This window comes from Leptonotus elevatus, chromosome 2 (assembly GCF_054856555.1).
Source record: "Leptonotus elevatus isolate MCC_2025b chromosome 2, RoL_Lele_1.0, whole genome shotgun sequence".
Classification (NCBI taxonomy): domain Eukaryota; kingdom Metazoa; phylum Chordata; class Actinopteri; order Syngnathiformes; family Syngnathidae; genus Leptonotus; species Leptonotus elevatus.
Window position 1 is genome coordinate 29,388,986 of NC_141240.1, and position 20,447 is coordinate 29,409,432.

A 20,447-nucleotide genomic window follows, 5' to 3' on the forward strand; every position below is an offset into this window, starting at 1 on the left:
GACGTAGTGGAAATGAATCATTAAATAAATAATAAATAAATAATAGAAACAAAAATAATGCAATAGTTGCCGTGAACAAACTTGGCGTATTTCGTAGTCCTTAGCTGCCCAACAAGGTGCCTGATGTAAAATACATGAGCAAACACAGCAATAATAGAGCATGACTCACTCTTTCTGAATTTTACTGCCTGGCATACATATATCGGATATCTTGCCTTTTCCAAATAATCTTTTTCTTCCCCCACTGGCTGTCCTCCAATATTTCAACACGTAATCTACATTTGTGTGGCACGGTGATTGAGTGGCGCATCTGCCCAACAGTTCTATGGTTTGGTATTTCAATTGGTATTTCAAGGTTCCTTCCTTCCTGTGTGGAATTTGCATGTTCTCTCTCTGTGTACTCTGTTTTACCCCTGCATTCCAAAAACATGCATGTTCATTTAATTGAAAACCCTTATATACCCACTTAAGGACAATCCTAGGGTCTTTTGCCAATATATGCCCTGCAATTAGCTGAACAGGGTGTACTGTACCGCTTGCCCAAAGTCAGTGTGGATAGGCGGTTTTGGAGATAGATGAAATTTACATTTATGTTTGTCAAAAGATAATAATAATCTTCAACAAATACAATAAAAAAAAGGCTAGAAATTACAATGAACAAAATTGTGACAAAGGCAATGCACTGTCACTTGTGTTGTTTTTAGGAATTTCTAGTAATTTAAGTGGGTGTATCATTTTTTATTTTGTGATTTTGCCGCGTCCTTAAGCGTTTTGGCCTGCTGGCAGTCACAGCAGACATGTCTGATTTGTATCTCAACTCTGCTGGTGAGAAAATCCTCAACATACTTGAGTTGAGATGTATTCCAGTGCACCTCCGTCTCGCCATGCCCGGTGTTATTGTGCCAGAGGGCAGCACTGAATCCCGAATAATCTGTTGAAAGACAGATCTGCCATATGTGTCTGCCACCACTGCTATCTGCTACAAATTCTCTGCGCGCACTTTACAGAGCGGTAGCCAAGACTGGGTCTGAGCCTTAATGTCAACCTCTGGGAATATCTGCGTGCGAATTGGTTCAATAAAGCATGACCTTCCTGACCCTACAATGATGCAGAACCACAATGTTTTTGTTTTTAAAACTCCTTGCCCACACCTCATTTCCTTCATCTCGGATCACTCATTTGCATCATGTTTTGCATTTCACACGGCACCTAAGGCATCCTGAAACACAATGCCGTATGGGATTTTTAATTGGCTGAGGCACATTTTTACACATACCTATGCATGCCATACTGAACACAACAGTTTTCAATGCGAATTATACATACAAATAAATACTCCAAATCATACAGATCTACAGACTTACTTTTTTTATTCCTTGGGGAACAATGATTTTCTACATTCTGCGCTCCAGTTCCGTCTTTATGGACTGACTCGCACGAAATTGTCCATATGGAGCTGTTTGGCCAGGGGCACCGAGATGTGCATCAAGCCACATATGCTGATCTTACATCCCCATAATCAAGAGCAGCAGCGGATTCTTTTTTTGGGCTTTAAAGTGCTGTTTTGTTTTAGTTGAAGTTTTAACTCCTTTTTTACTGGCAACTTCTCAAATCAGCCACCCGGAGAATACACAGTCAGCTGTTTTCTGTTCACATTCTCTTTGCTCTGAATATCAAACAGCCTTGTTTGTTTCTATGCTTGTAATTAGGACTATTCACTATTGAATATTTTGTATAGTGGATTATTCCATTAATTAATAGAATAAGCAGATACAATTTTATTTTTCATCAAATGGTATTATTTAGCAGGATTGATGTTGTACTCACCAGCCTTTTGAAACTGATTCAGTTACTGGTTCCGGTAATTGTTTTTCAATGTAAAAGCACATGTTTGCAAATGTCTTATTTTGTCTGTTTTCATGAAGGACTATAGAAAGGCTGAAAATTGAAATAAGAGGTTTTGGACAATTTTAAGTTAAACAACAGCTCTAAACAAATACTTGATAATTACAATTGGTGCCGATCAATTTGATAGTCAATTAGTTGCTGATTAATCCTTTTATTTTGTCACCTCGACATGTACCCATCACTGTGGGCATGAATGAATGCACTGAACCCACATCATACTTATCTGTTAGGTGTCAATCAATCACGACTACTATAACCACCTGGAAAAATGGATGCTATTTTCGTCTAGCATATTTCTTATGCCTGCCCATTACTGCATGTTTTTTTGCCTTGCCACGCCGCGCCAGCATGAATCCCACACTGGATGTCACGGGCTTGTATGCACATGTATAATGTATGCAGAAACAAATACATGATTTTACAAAGACTTTATTCTCATAAATAAATGCAATATAATTGACTTAGCTGCGGCATGTACGCTTGTGAGGTCAAATTCCACCAATATGATTGCATCCTCTCTAATTCTGCATCCAAGTGCAGTCAAAACAAGCTAAATGTGCACTCGATATCTGAGATGCTGATGTTTTTGGCTGACACTCATGCCTCATTAACCCAGTGAGACATATCCTTTTTCAAGAACCACATCAGCTGTTAACATAAGATCACTGACAGTCACTATTTTGCATTTGGCTCACAAATATGATTCATCTCGTCACCTTTTTGAACAGGACCTTGCACAATATAGTCGGTGTGCCCCTTGAGTGGTACAATGTGTGCATTTCTGCATATGTGAGCAGGAAGAAAGCGACGTAATGAAACAACCATTGAAATGCATCCATGCATGTGGGGGATGCATGAGTTTTAGATTTGCCTGTGAACTGATTGTGAAGTTCACATTATAGCTTGGATGACTTACATTACGTTATAAGCACTGGGCCTGGTCATTGTAATAATTTCCCGGAATAATACACCACCATGTGACACGCAGCAGATTCTTGCACTAAATCCCCAAACGCTACAGAATCACTCAAGGGTGTTTATTATGTCTAAATAATGTATAGACACAGCCTTTCCAAGTTGACATTGAAAATGTTGGGTCAACTCCCTAGATAGATTGCATTACACTGAAAAATAAGAGATGATAGATGTAAAATTAGATTCTTGGATTAATTTTCCAACTCCTTTGGGGTTAGTAACTTTGCCATACGAGGCCTGTGCTAATGATGCTGTTATGTCCTGCTCTTTTTGCAGATGAACATGGACATTTGAAAATATACCTGCCCAAGAAGCTGCTTGAATGTCTACCCAAATGCACCTCGCTGCCGAAGGAGAGACACCGGTGGAACACCAATGAGGTAAAAGCACAGATTTGTCTCTGGTGAAAAAACTATTATAGTCCAGACATATAATGTGTAATGTGTAATTTGCATTTCATATTTTTAGATTACAAAAACATGTCTGTGCCATAATGTTTATTTACACACACAAAATGTAATATGATGATCTAAAAACACTACTACTAACAAAAAGAAACCTGCACAATGCTTGTGCTACACAGTGATGTTTTTTAAGTTTTATGAATTTAATGTGAATGTAGTCATGCGTAAAATTGAATTTTAAGTAGAAATGATTGAAAGTGAAGCAAAAAATTTGAATGAGAATGGAGGAAAAATAAGTGCTAGGGATCCTGATTTTCTTATTTGTAAGCAATACTCAAAATTAAAATGAAATAAACAATGTGTAATTTGTAATGTGTATATGACGTGACAACTGCATACCAGTAGATACAGTCAATGATGGTAAATACAAAAGGATAGCAATACTTTGTAATTTTGTCACATCAAGTGCCCATCTGTCATTCATTTGCTCCTTGCTCCCCAGCCCAGTTATGAAAAAAATGCAAAAGCTTTGCATTTCTAATTGACTGATGCTGTTACATGTTTGCCCTCTCTGACCTGCATTGTGCTGCCGTCTAAATTAATTAACACAGCTTTGAAATTGATCTCAAACTGTAATTCTAAGCCCTTGACAGGGCTAAATGCTTTCGACTACAGTTGTTAGCATGTCAGCGCACGTATTAAAAAGCATGTTTGTTTTTAACAAAGCCGAGCCACTGTGTTTCTGGCGGCACAATCTTCTATGGAGCTGATAAGAATGTAGAAAAAAGCAAGACAAAAATATGATCCCAGTAGTGGTGTCTTATGCAAGTCAATATGTTTTAGCCTGACAGAAGAGAGCAAGGAATCATTTCCTAAAATGAAGAATGTTTCAGTGCGCAAACATCATCACTGACATGAAAGGAGAGTGAGACTCTTGATGTGACATTAACCTTTTGTGAAAATAATAATCAGTGCATCTATCTTATCATCAGGCCTAAGTGGTAAAACATAGCTATACCAATCCAAACAAGCACAACAAATACAGTAAATGGTACCATATCAACCGATATGTATTTGATATTTGTTATGTATTTGTTTTATTGGGCGTTATGCTAATTGTATAACAATCTTTAATATGAAAATGAGCAAGTATTGTTTTGGATAAAAATGAAAACCTTTTCATTGAATTGTAATCATTGAAATTTCTTATTACTATTATTATTATTGTTACAATTCAATCATTAGTATAGTAGATAGCATAGCAAGAGATGATGACAACCAGAAATAATTGGCTTGGCTCAGATTTCATATGGAAGCACCAGAGTCCACCATTGGTATGTAACCAATTTTCAAGAACTTTAATTCTGTTTAATCAAACAACAGTTACCTGTAAAGTGTTAGTGCGCCTGTGCATATGTGTTTTTAATGAAATACAGACCACAGTGCAACAGTAACACTGCAAACTGTATTACTTAGTATAATCTAACAGAATGGTGTCTTTAAAGTGGGAAGCGCTTCCTCTATGGAAGGGCTAGAAGACTGAGACCATGTATGTTTCTTGCAAACGGTAGATATTTTTCTGTGGCTTGCCCTGTCATCCACCCGTCCGCAGGGATTTACTTTTTTTTTTTTAAACAAAGGTTCCTAAAATCTCCGGCCAAAGTGAAGATTTGCGTATTTTTCCGGCTCCGTTTTACGTCGTCCCCTACACACGTCACTCAATCACATACCTCAAGTTGTTAAAAAAGAAGAAAAAGGAAGGCAGCGTGGAATCGCTTCCCCACGGGAGAGACAATGTTTCTATGTGTGTGTGGTGAGTGGGAAAAAAAAGTTGTTAAAAAAAGACAAGTGAAGCTTTTTTAATTTTATTTATTTATCCTCTTTGTTTACCTCTATGCTCCGTTTATGATGTTCTCATTGACTGTTTACAAGTATTTGTTTTTAATTAATAATAAAAAAAAAAGTCTTGTGTGCGTTGACAGCACTGATCCGCATATATACAGATCAGCGGCTGACAGTCCGTGCTTGTGTGACGTATGGGGAAGTGACGTCAAGAGACGAGCAGTATTTGGCTAACTACTGCCTCCTAGAGGCTTGGCATGCATCTCATTGTAGGCCCAATTTGTGGAAGTGGCGTTGCCAGACGGAGGTGTACTCTGATTGGATAGGATTTGGGGAACTGTTGCCACCTTAAGGTCTGGCATTGTTATGAACGTACTTAAAAACGCATTAATGCGGTGAGCTGTGGATATTTTCTTTTCTATATATGTGGTGGTGTGGACACTATTTTTTTCTACACCCAGAGGAGGGAAATATCCGTTTTTAAAAATACCCTGCTACGTGTGCACATGGCCTGAAGAAGATACATTATTAGTAGTAAGTAAATCATTTTCATACCAAATAAGTGAAATTGGACATTTGATCATCTCTCACATAAAACTGGTTGGCAATCACTGCACTAAGATGTAGGAGTATTTTGATGGGATGCTCAAGGAGTTTTAGAATTAAGTTGACACACAATTTGGAAATCCCGCTGGCATCGCCTCTTTGTGATTGGTATTGTTGTTTGTGTTAGCCACAACAGCCACCATAGATAGTAAATGTGAGAGTGGTGCTCATTGGTAACAATCCACAAGTACACCATATCCATTTTTTTTTGTTAATCAATATATTGTATTTATGTGAGTGTCATCATTGACATTTTATTTGATTGAGGTCACATGCAGCTTCCTTTTTGGAAACTTCAGGACAAAGCATGAGTGAGCGGTCACTGCTGCGATGCGGTGAACTGGCGTTAATATTCATTTGATGCTATCCTCACAATTACACCCAGGTGGACCCGTGAGAGAGATATGTGCCGGAATACATTTCAAGCATTTACTCGAAAATTAGATTAAGCAAAACTCCTTTCTTCATTTGTCTTTTCTTCGTTTACTTACCCAAATATAAGAGAGTGATGAGCAATTATATGGCTCTATGATTAAATCTTGATCAGTGTGTGTTACTCTGCCAGCTGCCTTCAAGTGATCCAACAATGTCTATTTAGAAAAAAATACCAAACTTTGCGATGACTGGAAAAGCAAACATTAGACATAGATATAACAGTCAAAGAAGTTTACCTTGCTACCATGCTGCTCAGGTACCAAAAAGGGGCAAATCCTCTCAGGGCTCCTTTTGCTTTTTGTCACCATGACACCATGACCTCTATTTTGCTAGACATTTCCGTTAAGATGGGAATCATTGGAGAGAAGGACATCTCACACAGGGACGGCTTTAGACTTATATCCCCTTCATGCTCAAACACTGTCTGCCTCTTGTTTGGTTATGCTGGTGTGAAGGTTGTAGGGCCTGAGATATCCTGGAGAATTACAATGTTCCCAGCTGCCGTATGCAATACAAAGCTCAAATTCAAACAATGCATTATTATCAGAAACAATTTGAACTTCTGTCAGGAAATGACGTGAATATATAATATATGCTTGATTCATTTGTATGCAAGTCATATCAACTCATTTGCTCCCAAAAACGTATAAAAATGGTCTAATTTAAATGTTGCCATGGTCCCCAAAACGTATTTATATGTAAAAAAAAAAAAAGAAAAAAGGTTTTATTTATTTATGCTAGAGCATACAGAAGTCTTTGATGCAGCCTCTGACTTGAAGAGGACGCTTAAAGCAAAAAGACAAGCAGGTGGCAGCAGAGTATCAACCAGGGCCATGTTGCAAAAAAGCTCTTTTGCCCAGTGTTTTAAACAGATTTGTGAATAATGATGAAACTTAGCCATAATGCTAATTGCTGCAAAACTGAAACAGATAGAAGTATATATATGTTTTCCTGATGAAAGAAGAGACTATAATCTTTCTTTTGATAGGTTCCATGTTTTTATAGCAATAGAACACAATATTCTTTAGGCCTTGCAAAATCAGTCAAAATCCAGCAAAAAAGCTGGGAGCGAAGGTGGTTGCTTCAGTGAAAATGGCTGGGAGTGAATGAGTTAATAACTAGGGACATAACGATATCCTGACATCACGATACAATAATTATCACGATATGAACCTTCACGATACAATAATTATCACAATATTGTCGAGAGGTTGGCACAATCATTAGGCTTCCATCCTCCATTCTAGTGGTTGGGATGTCAATCATTAAATATTCAATGAGATTTCATACTGCCCAAAGGTTAAATAATAAACGACAAATCTTTTGGTGCCCTAAGACTTTTGTACACTACAGTTTAACATTTTTTACCCCCCAATCCAAGCAACCCCCACCTCCATTTTTTCTAAAGTTGCTGTTTGAATTTATTCAAATAAAAAGTATTTGATGTTGTTCTGGTATTGACGTACTTTTTGCAAGTATAGTATCAAAGTCATAATTTTGGTATCATGACAGCACTGGTACATTTTGGTGTGTCAAAATATGTCTTAATGTGAAACGGGCCCATGCTAAAAAAAAAAAAAAAGTTGGGGACAGCTGGCTTAGAGAATGACTGTATCTTACGTTTACCTTTGAAATTTGTGTAGTAACTCTCCTGTGGGTGAAAATGCATGAGCGCAGTCCGTCGATGAGCAGTGCTCATTATTTTGAAGGTCTCCTCTTAGGGATAAACCGTCTTGACTTTTAACAAGCGACTCAATATTGCATCATTTTAAAGCACTGACAAACAGAATGTTGCTAAAATTCGGACAGCGACAATCTCTCCCTCACTCAGTCTTAAAAAGCAAGGGAGTGTTGCATGAAGTCTCGTTGGAGGAGTGTGCGACACCCTCAGGCTGTAATGAACGACATCGCGCTCCAAGCACTGCAAGCGCTCACTCATCTTAGCGGCGACTGCTTCTGAACTGGTGCTGAATTGCACCAGACAAGAGAGCAGCTGCTCTCGCCTCCACTGGCCTGCTCCACATTTAATGCCTATGTTGTCAGGCCTAAGCCGGTGCGCCTCGCACCGCTGCCACCACGGCGCCCACTGTACATTCAAGGTGTCGCCAGGCAGAGCGTGTAACAGATGACGAAGAAGGTGATCAAAACCCTCAACAAATACAATTAAAGGTGAGATTGGATAAACCCGAGCGCCTGTCGGTAACAATGTAAGATAGGCGCAACACTGACAAGCACGATTGGCTGCACAGCGTTGTAATCATTCAGCCCTTATCTTTGACTAACCTGCTCTTGTCAGTGTTATCTGGCATGCTGCACTTATGATTTCTCACAACAATTCTCTCATTTGAATACAATTACGGAGATGAGACCAACATGTGTTTAAATGTGTCACATTAAACAACAATGGTGCCCGTGTCTGTGTGCGGTGGAGGTACTGGCCAATAAAAGGCTCTTTCCTCTTCTCCTCAGGCCGCTCTCCTATAAAGCATCAGCTTTTATGGACACAGACAAATTAGGTTTTTGTGAGGTGTATGGCAGACCCAATACTTTGGCCCCTTTAGAATAACCTGACCTCATTAAAACATAGCATAAATGCCTTTTGTCCCTCGGAATTAATGTGACATGTTTAGAGGGGCCATCTCAGTCATTACACACACTAAAGCTGACCAATCCGTGTTGTTTTCACGGGTGTCCATGCTTGTGCTGGTCTAATCAAACATTAAACCGTGCTTGATTCACATTTTTTCCCCATCTTTAGTCGAGTTCCTGCTCCACATGCAGTGAATGCAGGCTAATTAACATGATTCCTACCAATTGCTGGTGTTTGCGGAAATGTTTATTAGCTTTTCTGATGCAGTCAGTGGAAGTTAAAGGTTTATTTATCTCTTTTTTTTTAATAATCTACATGTTTAATTTATTTCTTTTTTTCTCCGGAGTATATTGCAAACTGTCTTTTAGGGCAGAGTGCCAAAAATGCCAATAAATAATATTGATGGATTTGTATGGATATCCTGTGGGGACTTTTGAATAAAGGTTTGTTTTTCATTCATATCATCTCTTAACTGAACTGCTGTGTTAAGCCTTATGGCAAAATGCCTGTACAATTTACTTTGGCGCTTCAGAGAGCACAGTTTGTCAGGAATAGCGTTGCATTTTGACAGCTACTTCGATTTCTTTCTTTAGCACAATCACCCGGGGTAATTGATGTATTTGTGAGGAGTCAAGTGATCATATAATTTGATTTCGCTGCAGAACCTCTCCGTTGCAGTTTACTAAATACGTTTCATGCTGTGTTTTCACCTCATCACAGCATGGCATTTAAAAGTTGGACGGAATTGGCCGCTTGACTTCTCGGTAACTTCCTGAGAGCTTGATACGTTTTCTGATCATATTGCTAACTGTGAATTTGTTATAAGAACCTACCGGTCAGGTCGTTGTAGGTGTCCTGCACGCTGTCCCGCACTGCATGTACGTGCAACCCTATCCTCTGAAGGTGTGGGTATTGCGTGACCTCTGAGGTAGCAGATACAGGTCACTTCACCCCTTGTGGGAAGCCTTAAAATTGAACCCAGCTTGTGTCTTCGATTTCTTACACTCTTCTTCCTCTGGTGTCCCTCCTTTACTCACCCTCACTCTCTTTTCCTTCACGTGTTCACTGAGCTGTAAAACTATTCAGGTATAGATGTGAAGATTTCTACCTTTTCCTGTGAATTGCCCGGTCAGGCGTTTTTGAGCGCGGAAGCATTTTATACGAGAATTGGATTTCATTTGATAAATAAAGGAAAATAATGAAATCCAATTTTATTTGTATGTACGAGGCAAACATGTTTATCTTCACTACGTGGCAACTTAAACAAAACAGCCATCGTGTTATACGTTTAAACAGATGCTTGTTTGATACAAATAATGGTTATGTTACATGGTTTGGGAGGACATTCTGGAATCATATTTTTTTAATAGCTTTAAAAGTGTCCTCAGAATAGTCTTTGTTGTATTCATGGAACATTCATATTTTACCATGGAGTTTGGAGTGTGCACACACTGAGGTCACGCAGAGAGGCTGAAAAGGAAAGTGAGAGGCTGAGAAGGTGCAGATAAAAATCCATAAACAATACACAATGCACATCTTTACCAGTCAGCACCCAGTCACTGAATACTGATTTGAACTAACTTGGAATGTTAATTCTTTATAGAAAATATACATATAAATATGTCCAAAAAAATAGTGTGTGTTGTGGTGATGATACACAAGAAAAATTTCATTCAAATTGTATGATAATGCAAATTAGCCCTACATGAAAACTAAACTCAGAATGGAAGAAGTCAACTTAGCACAAAATCTTCACACAAAACATACAATGGAAGGGAGTGGAATTTAGTACTACCGAGTAGACAAAAAAAAAAACTCTGAAAGAGATTGCAAACAAAATTAATGCCAGCTTTGCTCTTGTCACTTGTACCCCGATGGAATACAAAAACAGTGTTTTAACATCCTGTCGGAAGTGTCAGGAGATTGCAGCTTACAAGAAAGCCACTGCTAAGCTATATTACTTCATTTTGAATTATGCATGTATCTTCAGATAGCATATTGCTCAGGAGAAGTGCTATATTGTTCAGCCAGTGTGCTTAATGCTTGGAGACTGTGATCAAGATTTTCAAGTTGACATCACAACTGTAGAAATGACTAGATATAAGAAAAAGAGAGAGAGAAAAAACCTGGTTTCACTCTAAATCATGTATTTGATTAATTTAAAAACAGAATGAAAGTGCTGCCTTGAGATTTGCAGAAATAGTCAAATCTTTCTGTTTGACAAAATTCAAAGTAAGCATCCTGATGGAGTACATCCATCTGAATGAGCTTTATCTCAGTTGAACTCTTTGTGGAAATTGCCAATCAAATTGTACCGGTACCTTGGCTGGACTGCGCCTTAGCACAGTTCATACCCGGAAGACTTGCCCTTTCAGTTTTATTTTGGGGTGTTTTAAAACCACTTTCTGTAGCTTGGCATTTGTTCAGCTCCGCTGGTTCTCCCATTTTGTGTTGGGCCAACAACATTTCTGGCTTGCAGAAGAACATCATGAATCTTCCTATTTCGGTTGAGGCAAGAAGTGTGGCTCCTTCTATCACGCCTCACAGGACAACAGATTTTACAGGGTCAGAGACTCATAGGAGCAAATAGTCTCCACATGTTGGCGGAGAGTTGATTTCAGATGATACTTGATGACATGGAGGAGGCTTCTCTTCTCCAGGAAATCCCTTTGACTGTTCTTTGGCGGCCGTATTGGTTCTTGCAATTCATTCAACCCTGCTGACTTCCCCTATTCACTGTCTTTGGTCCATCACACTTTATCTTTTGTCTCTCCCTTTCGGGCTTGCTGTGTGCTCATCTCTGATCTCTAAAGGTCCTTGAGATTGAGTAGCCAGCAACAACGTCAGGCTGGGATACTCTGCGGGCCTTTTTGGAACGCAGCCCATCATACTCTTTTCGATCTGATCGACGGCTCTGGGCATGGCTGAGCCTCTATCACCCTGCTGCATTAGGCCTTCAAATGATTAAAAACATTTTATGTATATATGCAACCCATCTTCAGTATTTGTTTTTGTTACACCATGGAGAAGATATTTGTAGAAGCACAATATATACCGGATGGCCATAATCTCAGAGATGTATTAATGTGAGTGTTTAATGTAAAGTTTATTATTATGCTTGTTGCTTGCAGTGATTTTACAACTGCGCTGCCTCTTAATGAGAGATGTGTCTTCACACCATGGCAAACTACAAGCACAATATATTGTGAAATGAACATCACATTGTCTGTGCAAAGGCAGCATTTGTTGATACAGCTCTTGTATTTGATAGCTAATGAAAGCGCTTATAAGTTTGTGGCTGGTTGTTTGCATTACTGCTTTGGATTTTGTTAAGTTTTCTTTTTTTTTTGGTCCTCAAATCTGCCAGTTTCATCTTCCTAGTCTCCTGTTCCATCAGGATTGCAACATTTATTTTGATAAGATGTCCTTGAGCCCTTTGGTCCCAGTGTATGAAGCCCCCTTTTCTCCTGCAAGATGTTTACACATCAATAAACTTGGCTCAGTTTGAAAAATAAAGCTGACAAGGACATAATGATCCATCCCCATAGGTCCATGATCCAGGCCTGAGAAAGTTCTTCAAAACCTTTTTTTTAGCTCCCATACAGTCGCAGAACAAGGATGCTCTCTGTGGATTTTCTTCTAACAGTTGTTTAAAGTGATAAGAAACAGGAATGACTCTTTGTGCTCATCTGCTGTTGTTCCCGGTCACCTAAATGTCGAAAACGTACCTTTGCTGCTGCAAATCTTGCCCGTGTTTAGTGTACCCAATAAAAGTTGAGCTCAAAACCGTTTTCAGTGAAGAATGAATTATACTGAGCACACACTGAAAGCAGAGTAGGGTGTTTATGTGATTGCTCTCAGCTCTCCCTGTTGATTATATTCTGCACTAGTGCATTTTCTGCCTTCCAAAAGACAGCACATTTGAAAACCTTTCTGGCAGCTGACGTTCTTGGATGTAGAATGCAAAGTACAGGAAGATTTGACATTTTGACCAAACTGTGTAAATGCAAAATCTTTATTAATTGTAGGAAATATATTGGATTTTTCTCTCCATATAATTAAATACATTTATTATTAAAATCTGGGTGAAGAAATAGCACTGCTTTGCTTTTGTCCTGTGTATCATGATAGAAGAGTGGTTAGCACACTTATGATTATAAATGCAGTCTTTAGCCATATTTAAATATGTGTTCTTGTCCGCTCTTACTCCCTTGTGATCTTGTGACACGCTTGGGGAGTAACGGAATACATGTACCGCCATTACGTAATCAGCTTGCAGTTAAAAACAAACAAACTATTCTATTACAGTTACAGGAAGAAAAGAGAGAGAGAGAGAGAGAGAGCGCAAACGAGCAAGAGAGAGAGAGCGCAAAAGAGCGCGAGCGAGCACGCCCGCGCGAGTGGAACCGTTGCTACCTGTCGGGGAGGTGGGAACGAACGAACTGACTAGTCGTGTCCTCCACACGTGGGTAGTTTAAAAAAACTTCACGGACGGGAGGAGGAAGTGCGACCGGTATTTACTGGAACTTACTCGGAGCGAAAGTTTGAGCTGAGAGTCCAGCGGCATGCTACGCGCTGTAGCTTCTTGCCAGCTAGCCCGCTAGCCTACAACCATAATGTGAGTTACACCTTCCAAACACATCTTCCTCCCACCAATTCACTATTTAAACATCATACACAACATCATACAAACTTGTGACTGGGATAAAAGTTCATTTTGCAGTTGATGTCACACATCGTCATCCTCATTGGATGTCTCTCTCTCTCTCTCTCTCTCTCTCTCTCTCTCTCTCTCTCTGTGTGAAGCTATGAGATGTGGTTGGTTTCAGTGACAGTTCGAATATGGCCTTCAATCAATCAATGCTACATGCTTTTTAATTACACTAGGATTTTTGGTATTTGTAGGCTGACCGGGTCACTATCACTCACAAATAGCAAGGGCACATTGTATAGAATATATATTGTGGTGATATTTATTTATATTTTGTCTTCATGAGCATACTCAATATTGGAGTAATCCAAAAGTAATCCCGTTATATTACTTTAATGTTATGGTACTTGGATTATGTTACTAACTATATTTTTTAGCAGGTAACTTGTAACTGTAATAGATTACATTCTAGAAGTAACCCTCCCAACCCTGTCTCGTGAAATGTTATCAATGGGTAGCCATCATATGGTCTACTGCTGCTCTTCTTACGAGGTGGGTCAAAAAGTTTCCAGGACTGGTGTCACAAAATATGTATTTCAATCCCAAACTACAAGGTTTTCCTTTCAATAGCCGGTTTACATGGAGACTTTTTAGTCATTCCGATTGAAATCATTCCGAATATGGATCTCTGGTCACCTGTTTACCGGACGCAGCCTCGCCATTCCGAATGAAGTGTATACATGACGGTCGTTCGGATTGACGAAACGAATATACTACCCCTGTGATTCCGAATGAAATTCAATTCGGATTCAGCCTTTTCATTCCGATTGAGGTGTTTATATGAAGCATTTGGCTGTGATGACAGGCCTGTAGAGGATTCTAGAAGAAATCTTCTCGGAGTGCATGAAGATGCATTAGAGAAAGCTGGGAAAGAGCCTTTGACTCCAGGGGGTTTCCTTCCAAGGGAAAAGTTTGGATTTGAAAGCTTTTGCGGCACCAGACGTTCAGTGCTGGAACTTGTCTGACACACCTCCATATAATAGCTCTAGAGAGCTGATTGCCGTTTGACTCACCTATAGACACGGTTTGGCGTAGATTTTTGGTGAAAGACAGTTTGCCTCTGGCTTCAGTCTAAGAGGTTGAGGTGCCAAAGCTCCTGTAATAACCTGTCTCCTCTCCTCGCTTCTCTACTCAGCCTGTCCTTTAGCAGAACCTTGAAGCACCATTGAAATTCCGTTCTGCCTTTTGAAATCTTGCTTGATGAGGCAACACGGACCCACAATGGCTTTTCTGTTCTCCCACCGCACCGATATTTTTCAAAGTCATATTTATATACTATAAGTAGAAAGGATAGAATGTGCTTTGATGGTATCTAAGAGCAAAAATGCTAAGAAATCCCCTTTTGGCCAGCTGTATGATGTGCTGTGTTACTCACGCATATTAACCCTTGGGTTATATTATGTGTAACCAATCGTGTGTTAATGCAAACATTTATTCATAGAGATTACAAGAGCTTACAAACACAGTTCACAAATACATTTTCTGTATCATATTTATATTGAGAAATTGTCCTCTGGATCATCCATCCAAGGAGTGATTAATGTGTATGATTTTGTACGGTGGTTCCAGACTGGCAATGTAATCAAATTTTTCGCCTGTTGGTTTGCTGTTATCTTGAGAGATAATTGGACTATTCTATAAAGTTAGCAACATACATCTTTCATGAAAATGGGTTCAGTAAGTCTTTAATTCCTTCAGTCACTGTTTTACTTTCATCAAATGTTAACACTGGAAAAGTCCTTAGACTGGCCAACTAACTGAGAAGTGTCCAATAATGTACCTGTTAATGGCACTCATCGCTCAATTCTTCAGTAAGGTGCTACAGAACATTTCAAGCTGTTATTCCTCAAGGTGTTTGTGATAAGCCTTCACATATCTGTCTTTTTTGTTGACATCTTGCTTTTCTTTGTATCCACTGACTCATTTGACCTTTAGCAAAGCCATTTTCTATATTGAGTTTCCAAGTATCATGTATAATATGTGGATTGATCAAAAGAGGAACCGATACGTTCCAGTAAGACTTTCCACAAGACTGGGGTGTGTGTCGTGCGTGTGTGTGCGTGTGTGTGTTGAGCTTTGTCTCCATTGCCATTCATGTAGTGTTGGGGTTAGGTCAATATTATATTAGCACTGCCATTGCATTTTCCACAGCCCCATGAATAATGTAAACGTTAGCTATGCCCACATATAAATACTGCCCATTATCACCCTTGTATCCTCCGTAAATGTAAGACTCTTCATAGTTTCTCCTCACAAATTTGATTAACCTTATTTTATGTGGTCTGGCCAAGTCGGTGGCCTGAAGTTGTTGCCACAAGAGATAGAGCCCTTCCGCTGGAGAAAGAGACCTTCCTGTGACCTTGTTGGAGACAATCAATGGCCTTTATCTCCCCCAATGCATAATATATCCCACAGAGGGTGGTCCACACATCCCTGTAATGTATTGACCAGCACCGCCAACATTTATCAACTGGACTTGCTGGCTAAATAATTTAGCTTTTGAGTTCAGACCATACTTAGTCAGCGGCCCTTCCCAAGTTAGATTGATGTGTTCCACAGAAAGAAAAAGCGCAAAGGATGAAACAACTTTATTCACCCTATGTTGCACAGATAGCACATTACAACTTTGTTTTCCTTTATTTATTTTACATAGGCTACAGCTCAGTAATCCCTTTGTGTGCAAGAGCCTAGTTAGAAAGGCAACCTCTTGTTAGCGACCACACAGCTAACATATATGGCTTCTGCTGGGAAAACTTCACATTGAGTCCAGAATCCAGCTGTTCACCGGATAGCCTCTAATGGGTTTGCACTTAGATATATCCTACAGCAGTCCTTCATATATTACACTCATTTTCACAGCTCTACATTTATTATTGTTCTACCCAGTTATTTACTGTTAAATTGCCACAGGGCCTGGCGTCATCGACCCTTGAATCAACAACAGCTTTAATCGCTGTTGTTGGCAGATAACATTTGCTTTCATTTACACAAGCAAGCTATAGATTGTTTTTGTTAAAACTGTTAGTGTCAGGTAAAGCACTGACAGCTCACTTTAGCTTTCACATCCGAGTAATTGAATGAAAAATACACACACATTCATTTCAAATGCTGAGTGGTTTATTTAGAATTTTTTTTCTTGTTATGTAAGTTTTGTAGCTCAGAGGCTATTCATTTGTAAGCCTCTCAGAAAGAAAAAGATCATTTTAAATTCCTTCAAAAGCATCACATTTATAAACAACAATGCAATTTTGAATTCCTTGAAGAGAGGAGAGCAGTAAATTAAAATTGGATTTTTTCTTTATTTCCACTTTTCACTCTTCACATGCCTGTTTTAGGCTTAAATCTCACCTTAAGGATATTTGCGGTCTGTATTAATAAGAAATTGATGTTGCAGATGACTTTCAGCACAGCATCACCAGATTACCATACATAGAATGAATACTAAGCAAGTGAAAAGAAATAACGCACCAGCTGCCTCTGAACCCAAGCCTCCCTAGAACCAAATCGCATTCCTTAAAGCTACTGAACGTAGAATATTCCATTTCAAATCGCTACTGCCTCCTTCTGCCGAAAAATGAAACTGCACATACTGTTCTTCACTTACACACCACACACATTACGTCACATCCGCAGAAAGAGGCGCGGGAAATTCTAACACGAATCCAGTCGGAAAACTATTGGCCAGAGGCTTGCAGGAGTACCCATTGTGAACAGCTAAGGTGTTAATATACTAATTAGGAGGCATTTCAGTCATAAATGGTCAAATAAAAAGCTTATTGTAAAGTTATTTTTGGGAAAAAAGTTCCATATTGCAACTTTAAGATAAAGAAAGAATAATGGATTGGTCAAAGCAACATATTGATAACCTCTGGGGAAGCAGACAATTAAGCATTTATTCATGCTATTTATGTCAACATATGCTTGTGTACTTTGTTACTGGTAATGGATTGGACGTAATGGTGGCCTTGGCTTTGAGGAGCAGTGTCTCTTAAGAGGTCAACTGAAAATGTACCCTTGACTTTGAAAATTGATAACTAGTTTGAATACTAATTCAGTCAATTACATTTGTTTGCTAAATGGCCAAATTTCATTGGTCATGTCTGACAAGTTGTTTCAATACTTAAAGCAGTAATTAGTCCATAAAACTTCACTTTTTGAAGACTCCTTAAAATTCTCCATCACTGGACATGATCACATTTTAACTTGAAGTGCAGTTTGGTGTGTGCTTTTTTTCGTTTTCATTTTTTTGATTAATGGATCACAAAGTGCAATCTGATCTAATCAACATCTGAATGATGTGATACATGTGTACACGTTCTGCATGCTGTAATTAATGGCATATTGATTGAACAGGCACATAAATCAAAGCAAATGCTCAAATGTGCGTGGACATACCATAATTCCCTCTGTTGGAAATGAATGATTATTTATGTCACTGTAATCAGCAGTAGTAGACACCACAAAACCCACCAAGTTTTTGAACAAGATCATTTGTAAGCAATGACTTTATCAGGATGGTGTGAAATTAATATAATGTATTTATTGATTAGAAAGACATTTCAGCCTCAGCATCAGTGAAATTAATTCATTCATTGAAGAGAGGCTCCCACAAAGTCTGTATGCATTCTCGACCACTTTGTCCGTGTTTCCCAAGATTGCCTCCACATACATAAGCAAGATATCAGACGTAGGCAAGAAAAGCTAATGCTTGCATTTGAATAAAGAAACACGGACATTCTATTGCAGATTGTCTTGGTTGTATGCAAATAAAGCATCAAAGCTGGATGTATATTGTCATTGCATAATGAACTACATTCAGCTCTTTCTACCAGACCCCTAAACCTGTTAGCACTACATGCTCTCTGCTGCCAGTATGCTGACATGATGGCTTTTCCAGTGAGTGAGCAGGCCTGCCAATAGTGTCTGCGCCAGAATGGGCTGGTGGTGTAGAAAGCAGAGGAGAGTGAGACGCTATGCAATGCTATAAATACCCTTGTCAGGCTTATATCAAATCAGTCCTGCACACTAAAAAGCCGGCGTTAGTGTTCAGGATATTTTTCACGCACACGTCTTTAGAGGTCCACAAGCAGCGGAAAGGTCAGTGTCATGCTCAATAGCACATTCACATGAGTGGCTTTGTGCACTGATGTTTATCGGGATGGGTGTCTTAGATAAAAAAAAAAAAAGATCATTAGAATTAATTATCCATAGGGTTATGAGATTCGACTGATATCGCTTCATTCAACTGCTCCTGTGTTTTGACTATATATGCACTTCTTTTACGCCCAAATCATCCACAGATGAAGAAATTACACCATACAAACATACACAATACACTGACATTTTGTCTCTTGAATAATGTATTCTTTAGGTTTTTTTTCCTTCCCATGGGTAAATATTAGGGGTCTGAATTGCCTAGTACCTGGCGATTCGATTTGTATCACGATTCATAGGTCACGATTTGATTCAATACCAATTCATCCTGATACAAATCTATAAATTGATTATTGCGAAAAAAAAATTAAACTCAAATTTAGAAAATACTAATCAGTAAACTTGTACATGTACACTGTAAGATTTGTATGAAAATGTATTTATTTATCTGAAAATTCAGGCTTATAACTGAGCTACTGTGTCAAGAGGGCAAAGTATGGGTGGAGGACCCAGTCGCAGGGAAGCAGGGCAAGGAGGCAAAGGAGATGTATAAAAAAGGACTTTAATTACTACAAAACAAAAGCGAACTCCAAATGGCAAGTGAAAACAAAACGTGGGGGGGGACAACAAGGCAAAAACTGGTAGCATGACGGGAGGAAAATGACAATGAACCGACACAGACAAAGGGGAGACAGGAGACTAAATACACACACGCTAATGACACAACAAGACACACCTGGGGCAAGACACGAGCGGCTGAGGGCACTGATTGGTTGACACGAGGAAGGGCAGGATTACACTTAATAAGACCAAGGGAGACACACAAGGAAAAACAGAACCCAAACATGACATACTGTATTTAACAAACAGGTTGCAGTCTGTTTCATGTCTGAACAGCACTGAAATAAAACATTAAGGCTTAATGTTCCATTAATATAACATTCTTCCATGCTTAATGTGTGAATCCTAACCCTAAGTAAGACGTTTTGTTGAATATTCTCATAAAAAAATTGATGTTTAAAAATCGATTCGGCCGCATATCGAATCGATTCGAGAATTGCGTGCTGTAATATCGCGATATATTGCCGAATCGATTTGTTCTAACATCCCTAGTAAATATACTCAATACATCCTGAGAACCTAGTGTTATGTTCTGATTTGTGTCCTAGCTGTCTAAAAATGTATAACTAGCTGTTCCACTATTGGGGAAGCCCTTATTTAAAACGCAAACATTCCTTGCCTGAAGCCACCTCATAGCAGCCTGCGCCGATCATAATGAAGTTTCCTGGGAACGGATGATAATCCTGACACTGCATCCTCCTAAATCAGTGAGCCATGCAGTCTAGATATGGATGTGTCGTTGGCAGATTGGGAGCTAGATTTCCCAGCTTGCACCCCCTGTGGTTGCTGGTGCCTCGGAGATGCAGCTATGTAAAAGAAAAAGTCTGTGGGTGTGAAACAATCCACAGATAACCTTCAGAAAAGACATGGATCGTTGCCTTTACATTTGTACAAATGATTAAGGTTAAGAACTTAGCAAAAAAAACTCTCCATGAGAGAACATAACATTTCAGGTAGGGAACATGCAATCATGGAGAATGTATGTTTACCGATGAGGTAAAATTTTTTTTTGACATAGCTGCAGCGGTGCCTCGACGTGGAAGTGACCAAACTTTTTGAAATTCGACCTGTTGTTTGGTCTTAAATTGCAACTCACCCCTCAACCAAACTCTTGCTCCACCCCTCACTAATATTTGAAAACAATGCTCAAAGGGGTTGCTGCCTGGAGGATCATTGGGCTTGCGAATGGGGAGAGCGTTGG

The 20,447-nt window shown here is 39.2% G+C and overlaps 1 protein-coding gene across 10 annotated transcripts in view; it reads left to right on the forward strand.

Annotated features, from left to right (window-relative positions):
- camta1a (calmodulin binding transcription activator 1a) overlaps positions 1 to 20,447 on the forward strand; it is a 330,875-nt gene that overhangs the window by 11,916 nt on the left and 298,512 nt on the right. For all 10 annotated transcript variants that reach the window (XM_086068103.1, XM_086068104.1, XM_086068105.1 and 7 more), the window contains one exon: positions 3,160 to 3,263. In XM_086068103.1, the coding sequence (XP_085924229.1) occupies positions 3,160 to 3,263 (104 nt within the window). Of the gene's footprint in view, positions 1 to 3,159; positions 3,264 to 20,447 lie in introns of those variants that run through there.